General features: G+C 40.5%; 2 protein-coding genes across 3 annotated transcripts in view; both read left to right on the top strand.

The window, feature by feature from the left end:
- fan1 (FANCD2 and FANCI associated nuclease 1) overlaps positions 1 to 726 on the top strand; it is a gene marked incomplete at its 5' end in the record, with an annotated part of 6367 nt that extends 5641 nt beyond the window's left edge. Inside the window, 2 exon segments of the mRNA XM_079679931.1 lie at positions 44 to 84; positions 87 to 726. Of these exon segments, the coding sequence (XP_079536057.1) occupies positions 44 to 84; positions 87 to 224 (179 nt within the window). The 3' untranslated portion in view covers positions 225 to 726.
- Positions 727 to 866: 140 nt separating this feature from the next.
- Positions 867 to 15925, top strand: LOC307038493 (disintegrin and metalloproteinase domain-containing protein 10-like). Of its 2 annotated transcripts, XM_079679923.1 has the most exons (16): positions 867 to 1734; positions 3704 to 3854; positions 6262 to 6380; positions 6468 to 6626; positions 7167 to 7267; positions 7588 to 7737; positions 7972 to 8064; positions 8151 to 8334; positions 8977 to 9140; positions 9250 to 9433; positions 10083 to 10233; positions 10329 to 10512; positions 10620 to 10728; positions 10820 to 11040; positions 11118 to 11244; positions 12696 to 15925. In XM_079679923.1, the coding sequence occupies exons 1-16, from the start codon at positions 1668 to 1670 to the stop codon at positions 12884 to 12886; spliced, it is 2355 nt and encodes a 784-aa protein (XP_079536049.1). In that variant the 5' UTR covers positions 867 to 1667; the 3' UTR covers positions 12887 to 15925. The 2 variants fall into 2 exon arrangements, with proteins under 2 accessions (XP_079536049.1, XP_079536050.1); XM_079679924.1 differs by lacking the exons at positions 867 to 1734; positions 3704 to 3854 and adding an exon at positions 4019 to 4550.
- The last annotated feature ends 3342 nt before the right edge of the window (positions 15926 to 19267 follow it).

Raw genomic sequence — 19267 nt, forward strand, 5'->3', positions numbered from 1 at the left:
ACACTCTGTGGTACCTGATTCCTTTACATCGATTGTACTGCAGCATGCAATGGACTTTTTCAATGTGGGCTGTCTTGTTGTTGTAGCTGGTGGAGGTGAAGGGGCCAAGTGACCGGCTGTCCCAGAAGCAGCAGATCTGGCTGGATGAGCTTCAGAAGCTGGGGGCAGATGTGGAGGTGTGCCACGTGACAGCGACAGGAGCCAGAGGAGCTCGTCTGGAATAAACAGACAGAAACTTAATGAAAAGCTGCTAATTAATCAGATTGTGGTCAACATGGAAACATCAGCAGACAAGACTCCGGAGAAAATATCTGGGTACTTTTTCTGATTCATGATCATCTAGAAAACTCACTTCATCTTCAACATGTCACAGATGTAATCCTATTTCTGTAAAGGAAGTGTGCCTTGCAATATGTGGAGTTAACCTGAGGGAAACCACTGCATCAGCGGGAAGAGAATGAAGATCACAAGATGAAGATCATCACTGAGAAACAGAAATAGATTGCCTACAGATAATTAGAGTTGATGTATGACATGAAACGAATCCAAGGTTCACACACCAAACGATGTTTATTTACTTCGGTTGCCAAGCAACAAAAACTCACAATTTGTTGGAAGCTTAAAGAATTGTAAGACAGCTCTACGAGATTGTATGCAAGTAATGTAAGAACAAGGCTGCCATTAATGTATTAATCATATGGTTTATAAATGTCAGAAAAATGTGAACATGTTCTTAGAGCCTGAGATGCTTTCTCAAGATTGCTTGTTTGGTCTCATCAATATCAATAAAAACATACACTGTATTAAAAAAAAGTTAACTAAGAATACAAAATAACTAAACTTTACAAAAACATATGGAGAATAATTTAATATCACTGTCACTTAACTGAATCCTATATTAAGTGACAGTGGTATGGTTGAAATGAGAGTAGTGAATAATAGAAGTCAGCATTGCTTTGTTTACAGTGAAAATCATGATGAAACCTTATTCCCCCCAAGGCAATTTGCTTTACACAAAGAGCATAAAGATGGTCAAAAGCACATCAACAACCATACATGACACACATTAAGCAAGGAAAACATAAGCATCATTAAAAAGTAATCAGCATATATTTGGTCAAGACACTTATTGTCAACAGCCTTCTGTCATAATATGAGCTAAGATAACATAAGATTGGAAGAATACAAATTAGACAGAGGTATTTGTTAAGACTTAATTTTTTACTTTTGGGTTCAAAAGGCAGACATTTCTTTGTTTTGCATATGGAAAACGTATATACAATTTTCTTTCATATTAGGAAATGTAATGGGGATGAACAATTTCCTACAGATGTTTTTCTTCGCACGGGATGGTGCACCTTTGCCCCGAGGGCAGTAGCTGGATTTAAGGGATATTTCGCTGTTTTGTCCGCCACTAACGGTGGAAGGAGATCTATATACAGTGCACACATTACATTACAGCCAGGCATATTTAATGCCTGGGCGTGCTGTAATGTATGCAGGCCTGGATCATGGATGCATTTGGGGGAAGGGATGTCAAGCTGCCGTGCGTCTGACGTCATGACGCAGGAGCAAGAGGCGATGAGAGGAAGGTGCAATAAACACACAGGGCGTCTGCGCCTATCTAAGTAGGACAATAAAGTGAAAACGGTATCAATGTTCTAACAATGGATTTGTCAGACATGCTTGTTCTTAAAGTTTTCCTGTTCGTGTATTTACTAAACCACACCCAAGGTGAGTGAGGCGTTTTGAGAGAAAAAGCGTTTCAAGTTGTGTTAAATCCATGAAGCTAAGAGGAGGACTGGTGTTAGCTCACAGAGGACCAGCAGGGCCTGCTTGTTATGAACAGGACTGCACCCTTTTTGCCGTATTACTTCAAGCTAACAAATCATATATAGCGTAAAAGCTGACTTGGATTCGTGCTGTCGATTGAAATAAACCGGTATTGATTGGTTATTTCTGTGTGTTGTCACCTTTTTTATTGTCAGCTTTGTGTCGGTTTTGTTGTTATCGTGCGGATAGCGCCGACAGCCATTGTTATGAGAAGATGGAGATGCCGACCGGGTACGGACCGTTAGCTTTGTGCTAGCTAACACTATAGCTGCTATCATCACGATTAATGGGAGGAATAAGACATGTAGCTCCTGTCATTGTGTTACCTGCACAATGGCAGGGTTTACCATTTTAGATGGCTGACAAGTTTTCGGGATTGCTGGCATCGTTTTTCTTTCTTTCCCTGCTGTCAATGCTTATGCTACTGTCGCTATTCTCTATTTTACCTCAACGCTACTGTGTAGATCTTTCATATTGAAACATGTGTATGATTTGTGCACGAAAATCTACGTAAAATGCTCCATTGAATTGTGATGTACCTGACGTTATTGCATCCTGCACCTGCTGTGCTTTTAAATCGTTTACCTGCAAAATAATGGGCTACATATGATTATCATCTTCTTATACAATGTTCATTCAGTTCATTAGGGTCCATGTTTCTATTTGGCAATCAGTATACTTTTTATATTAATCTAAATTCCTTGCCAAACTATCAAAAACAGCAATAACAACTTTTTAAATTTGTTATTATAGGACTTCCTTTTTATTCAATGCTTCTAATTTTATTTTTTAGTCCTTGAGAGGTAAATATATTTGAGAATAGGCTTGGCCTTCACTTCTAATTTTCACCTCAATTAAACATTTAATGTTAGCAACTAAATATTTCATACTTCACATGAAAAGAGAAACCAGCTGAAGCCTGGGTTACTTACACCCTGTTTTCCTCAATAGTTGAAACACTGAATCCTATAATTTAGGCTCTTTAGAAAGGCATAATTACCTACCAGACAGTACTAATTATACTGTATTTACTGAACATACTTTCTCTATGTTAAGGGGCAAGGATGTGATCTCTTACAGTCTCAATATGCTAAAAAGAAAACGTACTTTCAATAGGAATTAAATGGCCTTAACAAAATTACTACCTTTGCTCGAAATGGAGTTTGTCAGATTGCTTTTGAGTGTGAAGCATGTGGTGAACGTGTGGGAATTTCTTTCCTTGGAGCCTGCCTCCCACTCCGCTGGTGGCTAAATAATGATGCTGTGATGCTGGGGGCTGTTGTTAAGCACTGCTTCAATACAGCATTTAAATTACTGAAATATAAATAACTCAATTTAAACATGCAGACCATACTGATTTGCTGTCGGTTTACATCATCTTAATCGTGCGTGTAAAACATCCGCCTGATCTTCTATATTTAAGGCGCCTAAAGGATCCTAATATATACCCTGCCTCAGTTACCTAGTCTAAAACCTACCTGTTATACTGTAATGTTGCCTTTAAGACTCAAATGAAAGTGTGAAATGTTTGAAACATGTTGAATTAACACACATAACTAACATTGGCATCTAATAATAGTCGATGTAACACTGTGGTATCAAGGCTGTTACAGGCTTATGGAATTGGATGTACGTTTTTTTTTTGTTCCTCATCATTTGCTTGTTAACACCTTTTCTCTGGCAAACACATGTGTTTTTGTTCATTTTCATACATACACAACCCAAAGGACTTGAAAAGATTGGAAGAGAAATCCTAGGATTGCTGTCTTGTAAACAGATTAGATTTGATCTGAATTTTCTGACATTTAATAAGGCCTGTGTTTTCGTTTTTTAATGCTAAATATGAGGTCCTCCTTTTCTTCCCCAACAGGACACTATAGAAATCCCCTGAACAAGTACATCCGTCACTATGAAGGTCTCACCTACGAAACAGAGCTGGTGCACAGCAATCATCAGAGGGCCAAGAGGGCGTTCTCTCCTGAAGACAAGTTCCTTCATTTAGATTTCCACGCCCATGGAAGGTTGGTACATTTTCCAGTTATAAAACTAAAGGGAAATTCTGTCTGGATCTTTTTCTGTCTTTATGTCTCCTCTTTATTCACCTGTCTGTCTGTACATCTGCATCTACAGTATCCCTATTCCTACCTTCTTCATGATTACAGATGGATGTAAGCTGTAGCAGAGGTTTGCAGTGTGATTGAAAGTTGTTTCCATTTAATCCTGTTTTATTGAATCTCAGACCTGGTCAGGGGCATCACATTTGCTCCATGGTGAGGAAGGGTCAGCCTTGCTTCTGCCTGTGTCGTTTCTATGTGCTCTTTAAAGCTTAATTTATGTATCTCTTTCCAGGATATTACCTAACATTGGTTTTAAATAATCCAGCTTCTAAAAATTGTGAAGATTGCCTGTTGTGAATTTATAATTTCTAAGCTTGGTAATGTTGGTTGAACAAAAAATCTATTTGCCTAACAATTAATTGAATAATTTATAAGATTAACCAGTAGAATAATAAATGATAATAATAAAATAATTGTAAGTTGCATCCCTGGTGTGGGTTTGTTCTGATTTCCTGTCACATTTCCCTCCCTTTTGTATTGTATAATAAAGTGATTACAGAACAAGTTCAGGGTCACACCAAAAGAGAAAAAACAAAGTAAGACAAGGCTGAACAACAAAAACAAAGGGGACGAGATTTTCCACAGTCTGAATACATGCAGGTCAGGTGAAGTAGAAACTGTTAATGTGTTGGTGTGCATGTTAGCCCTGTAATGGCTCTGGTGTTCCTGTTCACTTGCTACCTGGGTGGGGAAGCCCTTTAAGGTATAGAATAGGGCTGCACGATATATCGTGTCGTGACGATAATCGCGATATTTAGGACGTGCGATATTAAGTAGGCAAATTAACTCAAACACGTGATGTTACAATTCTTTTGCTGCTTGCTACAAAAGGAAAACTCGCGCGGCTCTCATGTCAGGGGTACTTGAGTGAGTGAAATGCAAGCTCTGCATGCACAGCAAACCACCAATCACAATCAAATCTCCAAAGCAAACAGACCCGGTGATTAAAGGTAAAAACACTGAATAAAGTCCTTTCATGTGTTTCTCCAGTTCGGCGCTGCTAACCGAGCTAGCTCAGCTTGTTGCTCTGATAACTTAAGATCCAGACGTCCGTGACTAAAATCCTTCATCCGGTTAAATTTAGTCAGAAAAATACCAATTGTATAGCATTTAAAGTTCAAGAAAGGATGGTTTGCGGACAAAAAAAACTGTCTTTCCTTCAATTCCTGTATTTTTTCATATCGCAATATATATCTCAGGGGGGAAAAAATCGCAATGTCAGTTTTTTCCAATATCGGTCAGCCCTAGTATAGAAGATGGATTGATGAACACATGTAGTTTTTATTATGGTTCTTCCTCCAGCATTTTGCAGAGGTGTTATTGTTTGATGGAAAGTGTCCACACTTCATGACAAAGTCAAGACCATCTGGCTGGGCTTGGCAGAGGCTGCTTCTCGTCCTGCCTGTAGCACGGCCTGCTGTTCCCAAACCGATGCTGCTTAATAGGGACAACAACAACGCAAAGCGCCGCGCAAGCAAACGCACAGAAGGAAGTGTCTGTTCCTTTGAAAAGCAGAAATGTGCCGGCTTCTTTTTCTTTTGAATTCATGACAAAGCTGGAGACACAACTCCTATTTGATTTGCAGCACCCGATCCCCCTTCCCTTTACTGGTACAGTGTATAAACATGTTTTAAGATGTGTATATATAACCTACTTTTTCTTTAGTGATTAAGTCATACCAGAAAACAATGGTGGTGCAATGGATTCATTCAGATCACCAGATGTCTTTGTAATTAAGTCCAGTTTGACTCTAAATTGTACAAAAACCCTGCTTTCTTGCAGATACTTTGCAGTTAAAAGTCTGACTACAGAACCGTAACCTTTACAGTATACTAAGAACCAAAAAGAGCACTGTTAGGCGTTACAGGAAATCCTAGCTTTGCTGTAACACCTTTTGTTTCTCTGCCATATGTTTGAGCAACAAAAAACAGCATTGTTTCAAGATGTCCCATTTCCCCCTCTCTTACAAGATCAGACTGCAGTTTCCCTTCTGCAACAGAAAGCAACAGAAAGCACCTCAGATGTTTTTCTCTGGCAAACCATGCCCTCCCTTTCACCCTTTTTCCCCCTTTAATTTGCATTTTCCTTCTCCTCAAAGCCCGGGTGGATATTACTACCTCCCAAAGAGAGGCCACATTTAGATCCACACCCAAATACAAAGGCTCTCCCTGTGTGACATGAATGAAAAGCTTTAAAGAAACAAACTTCTTCCAAAATAGATAACGCTGTTGTTCAACGTTGTTACCTCCTTCATTACATTCATTTGCTTTTTTTTCTATTCCCTAAAGTTTCATTTATTTTTTGATTTCAGGCATTTCAATTTACGGATGAAAAGGGATTCCACCTTGTTTTCTCAAGATTTGAAGGTAGATGTTTCAGGAGATGAAGTTCCATTTGATACCTCTCATATCTACAGCGGAGAGATCTACGGTGAGATCTTCTTTTCTTTCATATACTTGTTTTAATATAAGCTACAGTGACCTCTGACACCTTCACCTCTGTCATTTGGATTCCCAGGGGAGAAAGGCACCCTGACTCATGGCTCCATTGTGGATGGTAAGTTTGACGGCTTCATTCAGAGCTACCAAGGCACCTACTACGTGGAGCCTGCTGAGCGATACCTGGAGGACAAAGACGTTCCCTTCCACTCCGTCATCTACCACGAAGACGACATACGTGAGTCCCCTGCAGCCACACAAATACTGACAGGATGTAATCATCGTGTATGTGTAATTGGATGCACGCATATGTAAATGTGTGATCGGGAAGTGCAAGGTTAGGGCAGCTGAGAGGATGCAGGCAGACTGGTGTGATCGCCCCCCAGGGAGCAGAGAAACCCGCGGTGCTCATTAGCGGAGTAACACGATCCTTCTCTCAGGCTCATTTTAGCACTCTTACCAAATGTTGGTACTTATAGTGAGCACTAGGCATACTTCATTTCACTGGCACCCCCTCATTTCACATCATCTGTGTACATATAGTATGTAGCTGAGGGGCAAATTAAACAGAAATATGAGAGGGATCGCTAATAAGAGCGACAAAGAAGGAAACGGCTCACTTAGCAAAGCTAGGCTCAAGTGGCGTGTAAGCACATCCATTAGCTGATCATGAATAGCAGCAGAAATAGAGAGACTCAGGGGGTTAAGCAGCTAACATTGTCTTTTATAATCCTAACTGTGTTGTGTCTGCCTCTCTCTCTCTCTCTCTCTCTCTCAGACTACCCGCACAAGTACGGCCCGGAGGGAGGCTGCGCTGATAGCTCCGTGTTTGAAAAGATGAAGAAGTACCAAGCCTCGGCCGTTCGTGAGCCACCCAAGGTGAACTTCACCACACTCCACAGTAAAGCCCAACAGACTCTATTAAAGGGATATGAGTATCTTCGTCAGGGTCAGAGATAACTATGAATACTCTCTTTAAGTCTCTGTGAGCACTGTGGATATATTGACTTGTGAGAATAGCTTTTGTACTTTCTGTTTAAATATGGAACTTATGCAGAAATCATTATGAACACACTGCGGCTAAAATCACAGCCTAAAAATACCAGATATTATTTATTCATCTCATGTTTAGATGGAATATAGCGGTATATATGTTTTATTTAACTGCCCATTTCCTACTCTCCATCTCCTTTCACCAGGAGCTCCACACGGAGGCGGGCTCTAATGACCCAGTGCTGCTGAGGAAGAAGAGGATGGCTCAGATTGAGAAAAACACCTGCCAGCTGTTCATTCAGACCGACCACCTCTTCTTCAAGTACTACAAGACCCGGGAGGCTGTCATCGCTCAGGTCAATCACTGTCACTCACTTTACACATGCTACTTATCCAGATATCTGATACCATAACTGTGCTCCATAAGAGAGGCTAATGGTGGGAAGGGTTAGTTTTTAAAGATACAATAAAAATGTAAAAACATGATGTTATGATTATTTTTGCACCAAGCACAGACATTTTAAAGGGAGCTGTTGGTAAAAAAGGAGACATTGTAGGTGATGTTAATTTGTAATGTCTTACTCTTTCAGATCTCCAGTCACGTCAAAGCTATCGATGCTATCTATCAGGGAACAGACTTCATGGGCATTCGCAACATCAGCTTCATGGTGAAAAGGATCAGGGTAAGTCTCGGGCTGATTTTAAGTTTTGATTTCATTTTTAAGCCCCTTTCTCCCTCTGAACTCATCACTATCATCCTATTCTGCAGATCAACACCACCAGTGATGAGAGGGACCGGTCCAACCCGTTCCGCTTCGCTAACATTGGCGTGGAGAAGTTCCTGGAGCTCAACTCGGAGCAGAACCACGACGACTACTGCCTGGCTTATGTCTTCACCGACAGAGACTTTGATGACGGGGTGTTGGGTCTGGCCTGGGTCGGAGCCCCTTCAGGTACTAAAAGACAGTCCTCTATGACCAGGAGCTGCACATAATTGTCTTATTCTTAATAATGCAACATCATTATAATATTCCTTATGGTTGACTATGGGATTATTCTAAAAAAGGAAACAGAGATTTACTCAGTCATTTAATTGTGTTTTATCCGAATGGCATATTGCAGCAACACCCACCATGGAAAGTAACAGTGGTATTTGGGATTGCAAATGCTGATTGATTCCGACTGTTATGAGAACCAAGCAGCTTCAAATACCAACTCCGACAATATGCAGATGTGATGATTCCCAAAGGTTTCATAACGGCCCCTTGCCATTTATCCATTGCACTCTGTAACTCAGATGTTTTCTGTGCTACATTCCTAATTTGAAGTTCTAACGGAGAAATATTGCACTGTTGAAATCTTTAATTTACTTTTGGAGGGTGTGTGTCTTCTGGTGGCAATGAAAAACTATTTCAATTTCATATTTTCTAACAAATCACTGTCATTATGTTGAGAAGTAAGGCATTAAATCATCCGGATTAAAAAATGGTCATGACATTAATCAGATTCTCCCTCTCTAATGAGATAATGTGATTCATGTTTTGTTGCTCTGGTTTTTAAGAAGCCTTGCTCCAACTTGTGCTTTTCTTTCCCAGGGAGCTCGGGAGGCATCTGTGAAAAAAGCAAGCTGTACTCTGATGGGAAAAAGAAGTCTCTGAACACTGGTATAATCACTGTACAGAACTATGCCTCCCACGTACCTCCAAAAGTCTCCCATATCACTTTTGCACATGAAGTAGGACACAACTTTGGCTCCCCGGTGAGTGACTTAGATGTGCCACTCTATGCCTGATGGAATTTAATTCATTAGTCTCGCAAACTTTTTTCCCTTCTGCTTCTTACCCGTTTTTTTTCTCTCGCATTCACAGCATGACTCTGGATCTGAGTGCACTCCAGGAGAATCCAAGAGCCAAGACAAGAAGGAGAAGGGCAATTATATTATGTATGCAAGAGCCACGTCGGGAGACAAGCTCAACAATAATAAGTTCTCCATCTGCAGCGTGCGCAACATCAGCCAGGTGCTGGAGAAGAAGAGGGGGAACTGTTTTGTCGGTACGTTTGACTGTTTTAGTTCTGATCTTGTTTTCCTGTACTAATGTGTTGGACATTTTAAACCCAGTGCCCCATTTTCTGATTTCGTTCAGGCAATTATCTGGCACCAACATATCGGCTGGTAACAGCTTTGAAAAGCAACCTTGGCGTTAGTCCAGGACTATTTTTACCTACAGTTGTTGGCATGTTGTGGAATTTTTTGCTTTAGAATATTTGTGTGTCACACTTAATCTAAACTGTCAAATCGGAAGAATAGAATACGTATAATATTTACTGTATATAGCTTTTAAAAGCTTAGCTTATTTTGCACCTGATGTTTTGTAGCCTCCATCTTGGCGGATGTGACTTGAAAAATATTAGCTTGTGGTGAACGCCTCAACCTTTGACACCTGTTCTGTGTTATGTTGTTGCCTTTCCTCAAACAAACAAAAAAAGGTCTGTTTGAGTTAATTGTTGCATTCAAGGGTCTGTTTCTATTTGAAGAGTTATATTTGTTGCAGCAACACATTGTCCTCGGAACAATGTTTGTTTGGCTTTGTAATGAGACAGTTCTCAAACACTTTTATCCTTCAGTGCAAGAAGTCAAACCACGAGACATGTTCCAGTCTTCGGGGACCAGCCTCAATGTTTGTTTTCCTTCCCCAAACAGAGTCTGGTCAGCCCATCTGTGGTAACGGCCTGGTGGAGCCCGGGGAGGAGTGTGACTGTGGCTACAGCGACCAGTGCAGGGACCAGTGTTGCTATGACGCCAACCAGCCTGACAACAAGAAGTGCAAGCTAAAGCCCAACAAAGTCTGCAGGTAGGATTTCGCTTTTGACCATTTTGAAGTTTCATAAGGAAAATCTGGCATCTCCTTTGTGATCATCGTTCATCAAACTCTCCTCTTTCCCACAGTCCCAGTCAGGGTCCCTGTTGTACCCGAGAGTGCTCCTACAAGGGTCGTAATGAGAAGTGTCGAGAGGAGTCGGAGTGCGCTCACCAGGGCATGTGTAACGGGGTCGGCCCTCAGTGCCCCACATCTGAGCCCAAGGCCAACTTCACGGCCTGCCACGGAGAGACCCAAGTCTGCCTCAACGGGGTGAGTGGCTGCAGACTTCACACCTGGGAGAACCGGTTGTTATAGCAACTTTATTTCCTTACCAGTCAGCATCTGATCTGGCCTGTCCTCATGCTCCTCCCCCGCAGGGCTGCTCCGGATCCATCTGTGAGAAGTACGGGCTGGAGGCCTGCACCTGTGCCAGCCTCGATGGCAAGGATGAGACGGAGCTCTGTCACGTGTGCTGCATGGAGAAGAGTGAGTCATTTACCCTTTTGGCTTTTTTTGAATATAATGTGCTGTCCTTTTCATTTCAATTGAGTTGACTGTCTGTGATTCATCCCCACAGTGAATCCCAACACGTGCAGCAGCACAGGATCAGAGCGCTTGTCTCGGTTCTTTAATAAGAAAGTGACCACGCTGCCAGCCGGCTCCCCCTGCAACGACTTCAAAGGCTACTGCGACGTGTTCATGAAGTGCCGTCTGGTCGATGCAGACGGCCCGCTGGCCCGGCTGAAGAAGGCCATCTTCAACCCAGAGCTCTATGAAAACATTGCCGAGTGGATTGTGGTGCGTATCAACGTCTTTGATTGGAGGGGTGGTTTTTGTTTGACTCTGCTTGATTTGTGCTTGATTCTCTTCTCCAGGCCCATTGGTGGGCGGTGCTGCTGATGGGCATCGCCCTCATCATGCTCATGGCCGGATTCATCAAGATCTGCAGTGTGCACACTCCGAGCAGTAACCCCAAACTTCCTCCTCCCAAACCTCTTCCAGGTGAGTCCACAGATTTACAGAGAGTTCGTTAAACCAGAGGAAATTAAACATTTGATTTATAAATGTTTTGTACATGGTGTGTATTTAACATCTGTTTAAAGTCAATTGAGAACAGTTAACCTGTATGTAGCACCTGCAATTCCACAGGACTCATGTTCATTTACAGTTGTGGGGTTGTTGTACTGAAGGTGTTTTTGATATTGTGTCCATCCCTTGAAAATAAAACGTATTTGTAATTGCACCTATTTAGTCTTATGCATTGTTAAAACAGAAACTATGAAAAACAGGCATTGTAACTGTTAGACACTAAATACTGAAGTTAATGGGTAAAGGATCAAATTGTCAATAAATATGATTGTTGCAGGGAAATAAGATCAAATGCTTTGACTCATAAATACAAGAAAGGATAACAATGGTCAGAGAGTTTTGGAAACTCTGTCCTGAGAGCAATTGTAGGTTTTGCCACTCAGCGTTTTAACTTGATCTTTTAAATAAGGCCAAAATCAAACTCTCAAGATTGATTCTGACATGTTTGCTCAGGATAAAAGGCAGCACTATAATCAGAACAATCGGCCCCCTACATGAAAGTGAACAGTCAGTTTGAGTGGTTTATTTCACATTTTTCACTCAGTTCTTTCATTTTCTCTCACGGAATCTTTTCCTCATGCAACACACACATTTGAGGTTTTTTTATGAAAGGCTTTAAAATGACAGGCCTCGAGTCTCAGGAGTTTAGAAACATCTTCTTTATTGCCATACTAGCGAACGTGAGAAAATTACCCGACTGTGGGTTTGGGCTGTCAAAGGAAAGACGTAGAAGGTCATTAAAAAGAAAATGGCGTCAAACCGTACAATTTTAGAGCTTCAGCAAACATTAGAGCTTACTCCCGTCTCATCATCTGACATGCCTCCAAAATGATTAGCGTACATTCTGACACAGACAGCGAGGCAGTTTCACTTGACTCATCTCTCACAGTGGGACATGCAACGAACTCACACGATGGTTGTTACTGCCGTGCAGGCATCAGGAGCAGAGTGTCAGTAGGAGCAATTTCAGCTTGGAGTAAACGCACAAAAACTCCTTTTGCAACCAGCAGATTGTGCGGAAAACGGAGAACATACTATGCTCTACCTGCTCTTAAGACAAATCGCTTTTCAAAATCATTCATCCCCTCTGCACTCAAACTTTTAAATTCTTGATAGGTTTTTTTTAACTTGATTATTTATTTACTTATTTATTGTGATGCTATGAACTATTTATCGTGTAAATTGGAATGATCCACTTCCAGGCCCCCGGGGGGTATCTGTGTGCTTTCTTCCCGCCTTTGCACATGACATAATCTGCTCATAACCAATTGCCCCTTGCAGGATTAATAAAGTGGTTGGTTGAATGATTGATAAAGTCTGTCTTCTAACGAGCTCACATTACTGCCTTTCCCCCCCCCCAACAGGCACTCTGAAGCGGCGGCGAGCGCAGCAGCAGGCTAACGCCCAGGTGCAGAACCAGTCCCAGCACCCGCACGGCCACCAGCATGGGGGGGGGCAGCGGCAGCCCCCCCGGCAGCCCCAGCGCCAGGCACAGCCGCAGAGGAACCACCGCCAGCCCAGAGAGAACTATCAGATGGGCCAGATGAGACGCTGAGACCCCGCCCCCCTTCCTCCCCCCCCCCCCCCAATGCCTTGGCTCCTCCTTGTGCCTACAGTGGGAAAACAAAAGCGTCACTCCATCCAAAGAAAAAGCCTGACATGGTTGTTAGTCGTCATCATATCCTCCATTTACAGACAAAAACAGACACACGTGAAAAAGGGAACACAACTATCTAGCAACTCGATTGGTTCTTTGAGGAGTGGACTCGGCCATCAGCCATTTCCAATGCAGTGCGATCAAGCATCCTTTTCCACCTTTTTTTTTTTTTTGCCTTCTGTTTAAGGAGTGCCAAGGAGTTAAGGAATCATGTGTAGCTTTAGTACATTCTGTGACGTGTTTTTTGTTTTATTGCAACGTCTTCTTGAGTGACACGCCCGTGGCTGCTGGTGAATTGTTCCGTGATTTTTTTTTTGTTCTTTTTTTTTTTTGCCATTCTAGCAAGGAATGAGAGACACTCGGTGGGGATTTGCGGCACTTTTGTGATTTACACATGTCAAACGGCAAAAGACACAGGCTCCGGTCTCTCGTGCAGACCGCCTTCTGCATGTGACTGTACATATTTAGTGTATCATAAGTGAAAACAAACTATTTCTTCTACTGTAAATGTGTAATTCTTCACTTTTCTTTTATTCTTCGGTTAGTGCTCTCAGGACTCTTAACACGTAAATGAAGGAATGATGGTTGTGAAGAGTTCCTTGGACGTTGCTGTTGAGGATTTGGCGCCATCAAGTTCTCTTTGCAGTCGTCCAATCAGGTGGATCTCTTTCACTTTCGTTAGATTGATAGATTTCCAATTTGGGTCACCATATCCCACTTTTCAGGCCTTCTTTGTTCAAGGTCCCTTTTTTCATCTTTTTTTTTTTTTTTTGTATTGTCTTGCTAACATCATGTTTTGCTCATGTTGTGGAACAAGTCGAATGAAGTAAAGAGTCATGGGAACAGAAAGGGAGGATCACCTTTTATTGTCTTTACCGAATTGTTTTTGATGAATAATGAAATAACCACTAACTGAAGCTGAGGACGATTCTACCTGCTCAGATATGAAGACGAGGGAGAGGCTGCTGTGGCTTAGTTTAGAAGTGAGAGTGTATTCATGTTACAGACTTAGTTTACATGAGTGTGGAAATAAATTGAAAAACGACTCCGGTGTGGATGTTCAAAAAAAATGTGAGATCAAATCATTCTATTATTCTTCAGATAGCCAATCTAAGAATTTGTCAATGTGGGCATGCAGACACATTTATTAAATGTGGCTTTGAATTGGCCTGTAATACTTGTATGTCACGCAACATTATTTCCTTTGACAGCTATTAATGTGAGTCTTAAAACCAGTGGAAGGAGCCGTGTAACGCAGCAGTTTTGTCGCACTACTCACACATCTCCTCAGTGTGGTCACTAGTTTCACAAGAGGCAAGCTGCTGCTTTTTATTTCTTATTTAAACTCACCTGCAGTTTAATCCCGCTCAGATCTCATTACGGACTGAATCCCCTTAAGAGCTCATGAGTGCCGGCCTCCATTAACATCAGTGTGCTATAAAACTTTAAACAGCTGGTCTTTTGTGCACAGGCTTTGTAAAAACACCGTTTTCAGGAACCAGTGAAAATGGAAAGCAAGAAGGAGAGGTGATGGGTTGTTGTTGGACTTTCTGACCTCAGGTGTTTCCTTCCAACCTTAGTGCGGCACAGCACGAGGGGCAAATGACAACATGATTATACCCAGCAAAAAAGATTTGATATTTTTTGCAAAATGTCTTGTTTTACTTGTCGATAAAACATTTCTCCCACCAAATAGGATGTGGCGAGTGGGTGAAAGGTTAGCTATAGACATATTTTGCATAATATGTGTGGCAAAGGACAGTTATTGGTCTGACTTTATTTTACCCTAGCAGTATCATTTTTAATTGCATGCAATACTAATCACAACTAATATCTTACAACACTGTCCTGATGGTTGTAACATTCACACATGTGCTCTGGAGGGGACATATTAATAACGTGTCTCGCGGTTAGACACGGCAGATGAACTAGGCCGGTCTGCGGTCGCTATAACGTCTCATGTCTGTACAAAGTGGAGCTCTTTTTAAATTTCATCTACATGTAAACTTGTACAGTACTTCGAAAATGTGCATTTCATTTGAAAATGGAAAAATGACATTTTGATACATCAGTTTGATTTTTTGTATTCTAATTCCAGAGTAAGTTGTTCAAAGATGTTCATATGTGACAAACGTTCCTCTCCTCTAAGTTATTTATGTTCTTATGTGTGCTAATTGAACTGGAGTTTGCTTTTCTCCACCATCATCAGTGGTAAAAACAATTCAGGGTGATGGAGTAAATGTTACATTCTCATTTCTGTCTGTGTTCTCCTGTGGCATGGTTTGGGTAGAAGAGCAGAAGAATAATGCCTGTAAATTTACTTTCTTTTTAATTTCGTAGTCTTGGTAAAGTTTTTAGATAAACGTGCACTGAAAATGTCCAAATTGAGTTGAAATGTTGTAGGTGATGTAGGCCGAAAGAACACGATTAAAAAGTAATACTACTGTCTGATTTTAATGTTCACTGTGTTTTATACAGTATCGGAAATTTTTGTTCACTTTGAACATTTTTACTAAAAAAGAATTTCAAATTGTATTGTGCAAAGAGATGTAATTTTTGGAGTTCTTGAAATGCATTAATTAAAAGACTCGTTCAAAAATAAAATAGACCCCTGTTTACTGTCTGTAATGTGTGCTCTGTTTTTCTGTTTTAATTTGTAGTATATGCTGAGGATTAATTCAGAGGAGTTTAAAATGGCACAGATTTGACAACTGGAAATCAGTTTTGTTTTTTTTCGTTTATTGTTATAAATGTCATCTGAATCTCGTGGTGATTTCAGTGGAGTTGTTTCAGATTGTGCTTGTGATCTAAAACGCAAAGTCTGCAACCTTTACTATTGTACATTCAACTTGTTTTTGTAACATAATGTATGAATGATTCTAGCTGACAATGTTTTCTCAAAATAAATAGAAAAAATGCATCAAATGTTTATAAAAACCAAGAGAAGTTTTCTGTGTGACCAACGAGGATTTGGATTACCCGTTTCTTTTTTTATCCTTAGATTGACCATACAAAGGGATATATCATGAGTTATATTGAATTTCAATGACATAATATTGACCTGCAACTTGTTGTTAAAGGCAAGGCAAGTTTATTTATATAACCCCTTTCAACACAAGTTAATTCAAAGTGCTTTACCAAAATGAAAGACATTAAGAAAATGGCATTTAAAAACAGTCATTAAAAAGCAAAGATAATAAAATGAACATTAAAAGAAAAAATTCATCAAAAGTTATAGTGCAGTTTAAGATATGAATTTATCAATTAAAAGCAGGCCAAACCGGGATGTATCATCCTCATATTGATTTGTCATTCTTCTTGCATTATAAAGAAGAAGCGATTTGAGGATAAAAAAAAACCTTCCCTTTTATCTTTCAAATTAAGAGTCAATTTAGAATCTGATGAATAATGTTTGCCTTTTAATCTAGCCCTCTCATTACTGTTGCACTTTTGAATAATAATAATAATAATAATAATAGGTTCAATTTGTATAGCGCCTTTCAAGGGACCAAAGGATGATTAAACTTATTGACGGCTTTTCCGGGAGTGATGACGTTCACTGCATTGGAAAGTGTATGTCCGATCCTGGGAGCACGCATTCGCACATGCAGTGGAAAGGGGCCAGCCATTGATTTTCAATGCGGATCCTCAGCTGTGTCACCCACAACAAGTTGAGGTTCAATATTTACTAGATAATGCAGGCGGTGAGTTGTATTGCAATATCTATAAACAAAACATGTCTCTGAAGTGTTTGGCTCGAAATACCAAACAGATCGTTGTAGCATCCCATAATCCCCTCTGTTTCAAAAGAGCTGATTCTCTGTCTGTTACTTTAGATGAAAATAAGGAGCTCCCCCCACGCCCCTCTGAGAGATATTTGGTTAAAAAGAACACAATGGTGCTCTAGGAGGAGATTCAGGTGATAAGGTGGGCGGGGGTTACCTTGGTTGGTGATTGGCTAATGGTTACACAAGCCAAAAAATCGTTATGACATCATAAAGTGGCCAAAATCTGATCAGCTTATTTTCAGACAAGTTTTTATATAAATGGATCAGAACAAAAAGAGAGAGAATATCAGAGGGGACACAAGTTTATGTATAAAAGACATAGAAAATGGATTTTGCATAATAGGTGACCTTTAAACTGAAGCACCATTCCATGTTCTCTTACCTCTCCAAGCTGATGTCCCTGTGTGCCTTTAAACAATGACCCTGCAGAGAGGACAATGTGACTGCTCTGTGTTTCAGCTCGGTGCGAGGAGCTGACGCCACACACAGAGGAGCGAGCAGCACCTTTTGTCTCTCCTTGCAGTGACAAAGCATCATTGTAAAAACAGGCACCCAGGAGCATCACCCGCACTGAACTGAGTGACACTCGCTTCAACACTCAGCTGACCCTGAACACACCATCATACAATATAACTACCAGTTCAGTGTCCAGCCTCACTTAATGCTCACTAGATTCTCAACGCACAGATATTTAACAAATTATAAGTTAACCAATAATTATGTGTCCATTGGTCCTTTTACTTTTAGTAACAATTGAGAAATAGTTATATATAGGTATACTTGTTCATATCCAGATGTTTTGTAATGGATTAAAAAGTGGAATAATTGCAAGTATAAAGTTGTATAAAAACAATCTCAGAAGTACGTTAAATGTGTAGTTATGTACAGTTATTATACACTCAGTTGTATTCTCACACTGAATCTGTATGTGTATGTTTCTTCAGTTCAAACAACATACAGGCAACAGAGTGAAGGCAAGTTCACAGAAGAACACATTATAAATCGTACTTGAGGTAATTTAAGGTCACAGTAGCTAGAAACGGAATTCCTCGGGCTGAACTTATTTGGTGTGTCCATATGATTTCACAAAGACAAGAAAATGCTATTTAGCAGACCCAGTTCTCAGCATACGTTGTGGGATTTTCTCACAGTACTTTTCACAGCGGCAGAATCAGCATCCCACATCATCCAAACCCTTGCTAAGGTGTGAGAGGAGAGACAGGATCACATGCACCTGCACATGGAGTGATCGAGCTGTCAGTCTATACAAAATGATTTTCCTCTGTGCTCCATGTATACAATCGTGCAATGTATACACGACATGGACAATAATGAGATTTCTACTTTGACCCTCAGGCTAAACGCGTCCTGCAGCTCGCTAATTCCTTAAATTAATTTGATCAAGTACTGCCTAAGTGCAATTTTGAGGCCCTTCCAGTCTACTTGTGTATTTCGATCTTGTGCTGCTATCAATCTCAACTCCATTTAAGAGATACATTTAGTGGTTTAGCTTCATTTTATATAACACTTTCTATTATTATGATTGAATACAAAGAACACATGACAAGCCTCTAAAATATAAAGATTTAAATAAACAGCTGTAGAACTTAAAGATAGAGCAGTGCATCTGCAATAAGAATCCACTTTGTTAATAAAACAACACATGGACTGCTAAGTAAATACTTCTACTTATGATACTTTAAGTACATTTTTCTGCGAATACTTCTGTTCCTCCACTTAATTCATGTGTCACTGTGCGTTACTTCACTTGGCTTTCACTGTGCACTATAATAATTGTGACACTTAGTAGTTGTTTCAAATTCTTTGATTTAAAGGGGTCCTACCATGCTAATCTTCTGTTTCATATTTGTATTTTGTGGCTTTACAGTAAGATGTGTACATACTTTAATGTTCAAAACGCTATTTATTTTTCTCTCTTTTCACCCTCTGTCTGAAATCAGAGCCCAGTCTTCTCTGATTGGTTTGCTGGCCTATTACATACAATGTGTTGGAGCAATAGAAGCGTTAGTGGTACATAGTGATTTCACTGTGTTACATACTGTAAGAACACAAAGGAGTCCAATAGAGGCATTTCAGGCGCGGGGGGGAGAGAAACTCCCTCTGGGGCCTTTGCAGGTCATTTACATGCAGAACAAACGATATAACGTACTCCAGGAAAGGGAAAACCCCCAAAAGCATAATAGGACCTTTTTAAAGGACCTCACGTTCTCTGTTTTAAGGTGGGAAGACATCTTAGTCATGCTCCAGTTGGAAAGTTGTACAAGCAATTATGTGCTTTTATAAGCTAGATGCTTTTTTTGTGGATGACAGGAAGAGTTATAATATGTTATATGTATCCGCATTCCTTATATAACTTCAAAATCAGAGGTACCGCCTAGAGTTCGACTTCAAAACAGACATCTCGCTGTGACTCAAATCCTCTTTAAGGAAATTAACTGGAGTTATCAGCTAATACAGACAATATTAATAA

The sequence above is a fragment of the Notothenia rossii genome (assembly GCF_949606895.1).
Source record: "Notothenia rossii genome assembly, chromosome: 5".
Taxonomy (NCBI): Eukaryota; Metazoa; Chordata; class Actinopteri; order Perciformes; family Nototheniidae; genus Notothenia; species Notothenia rossii.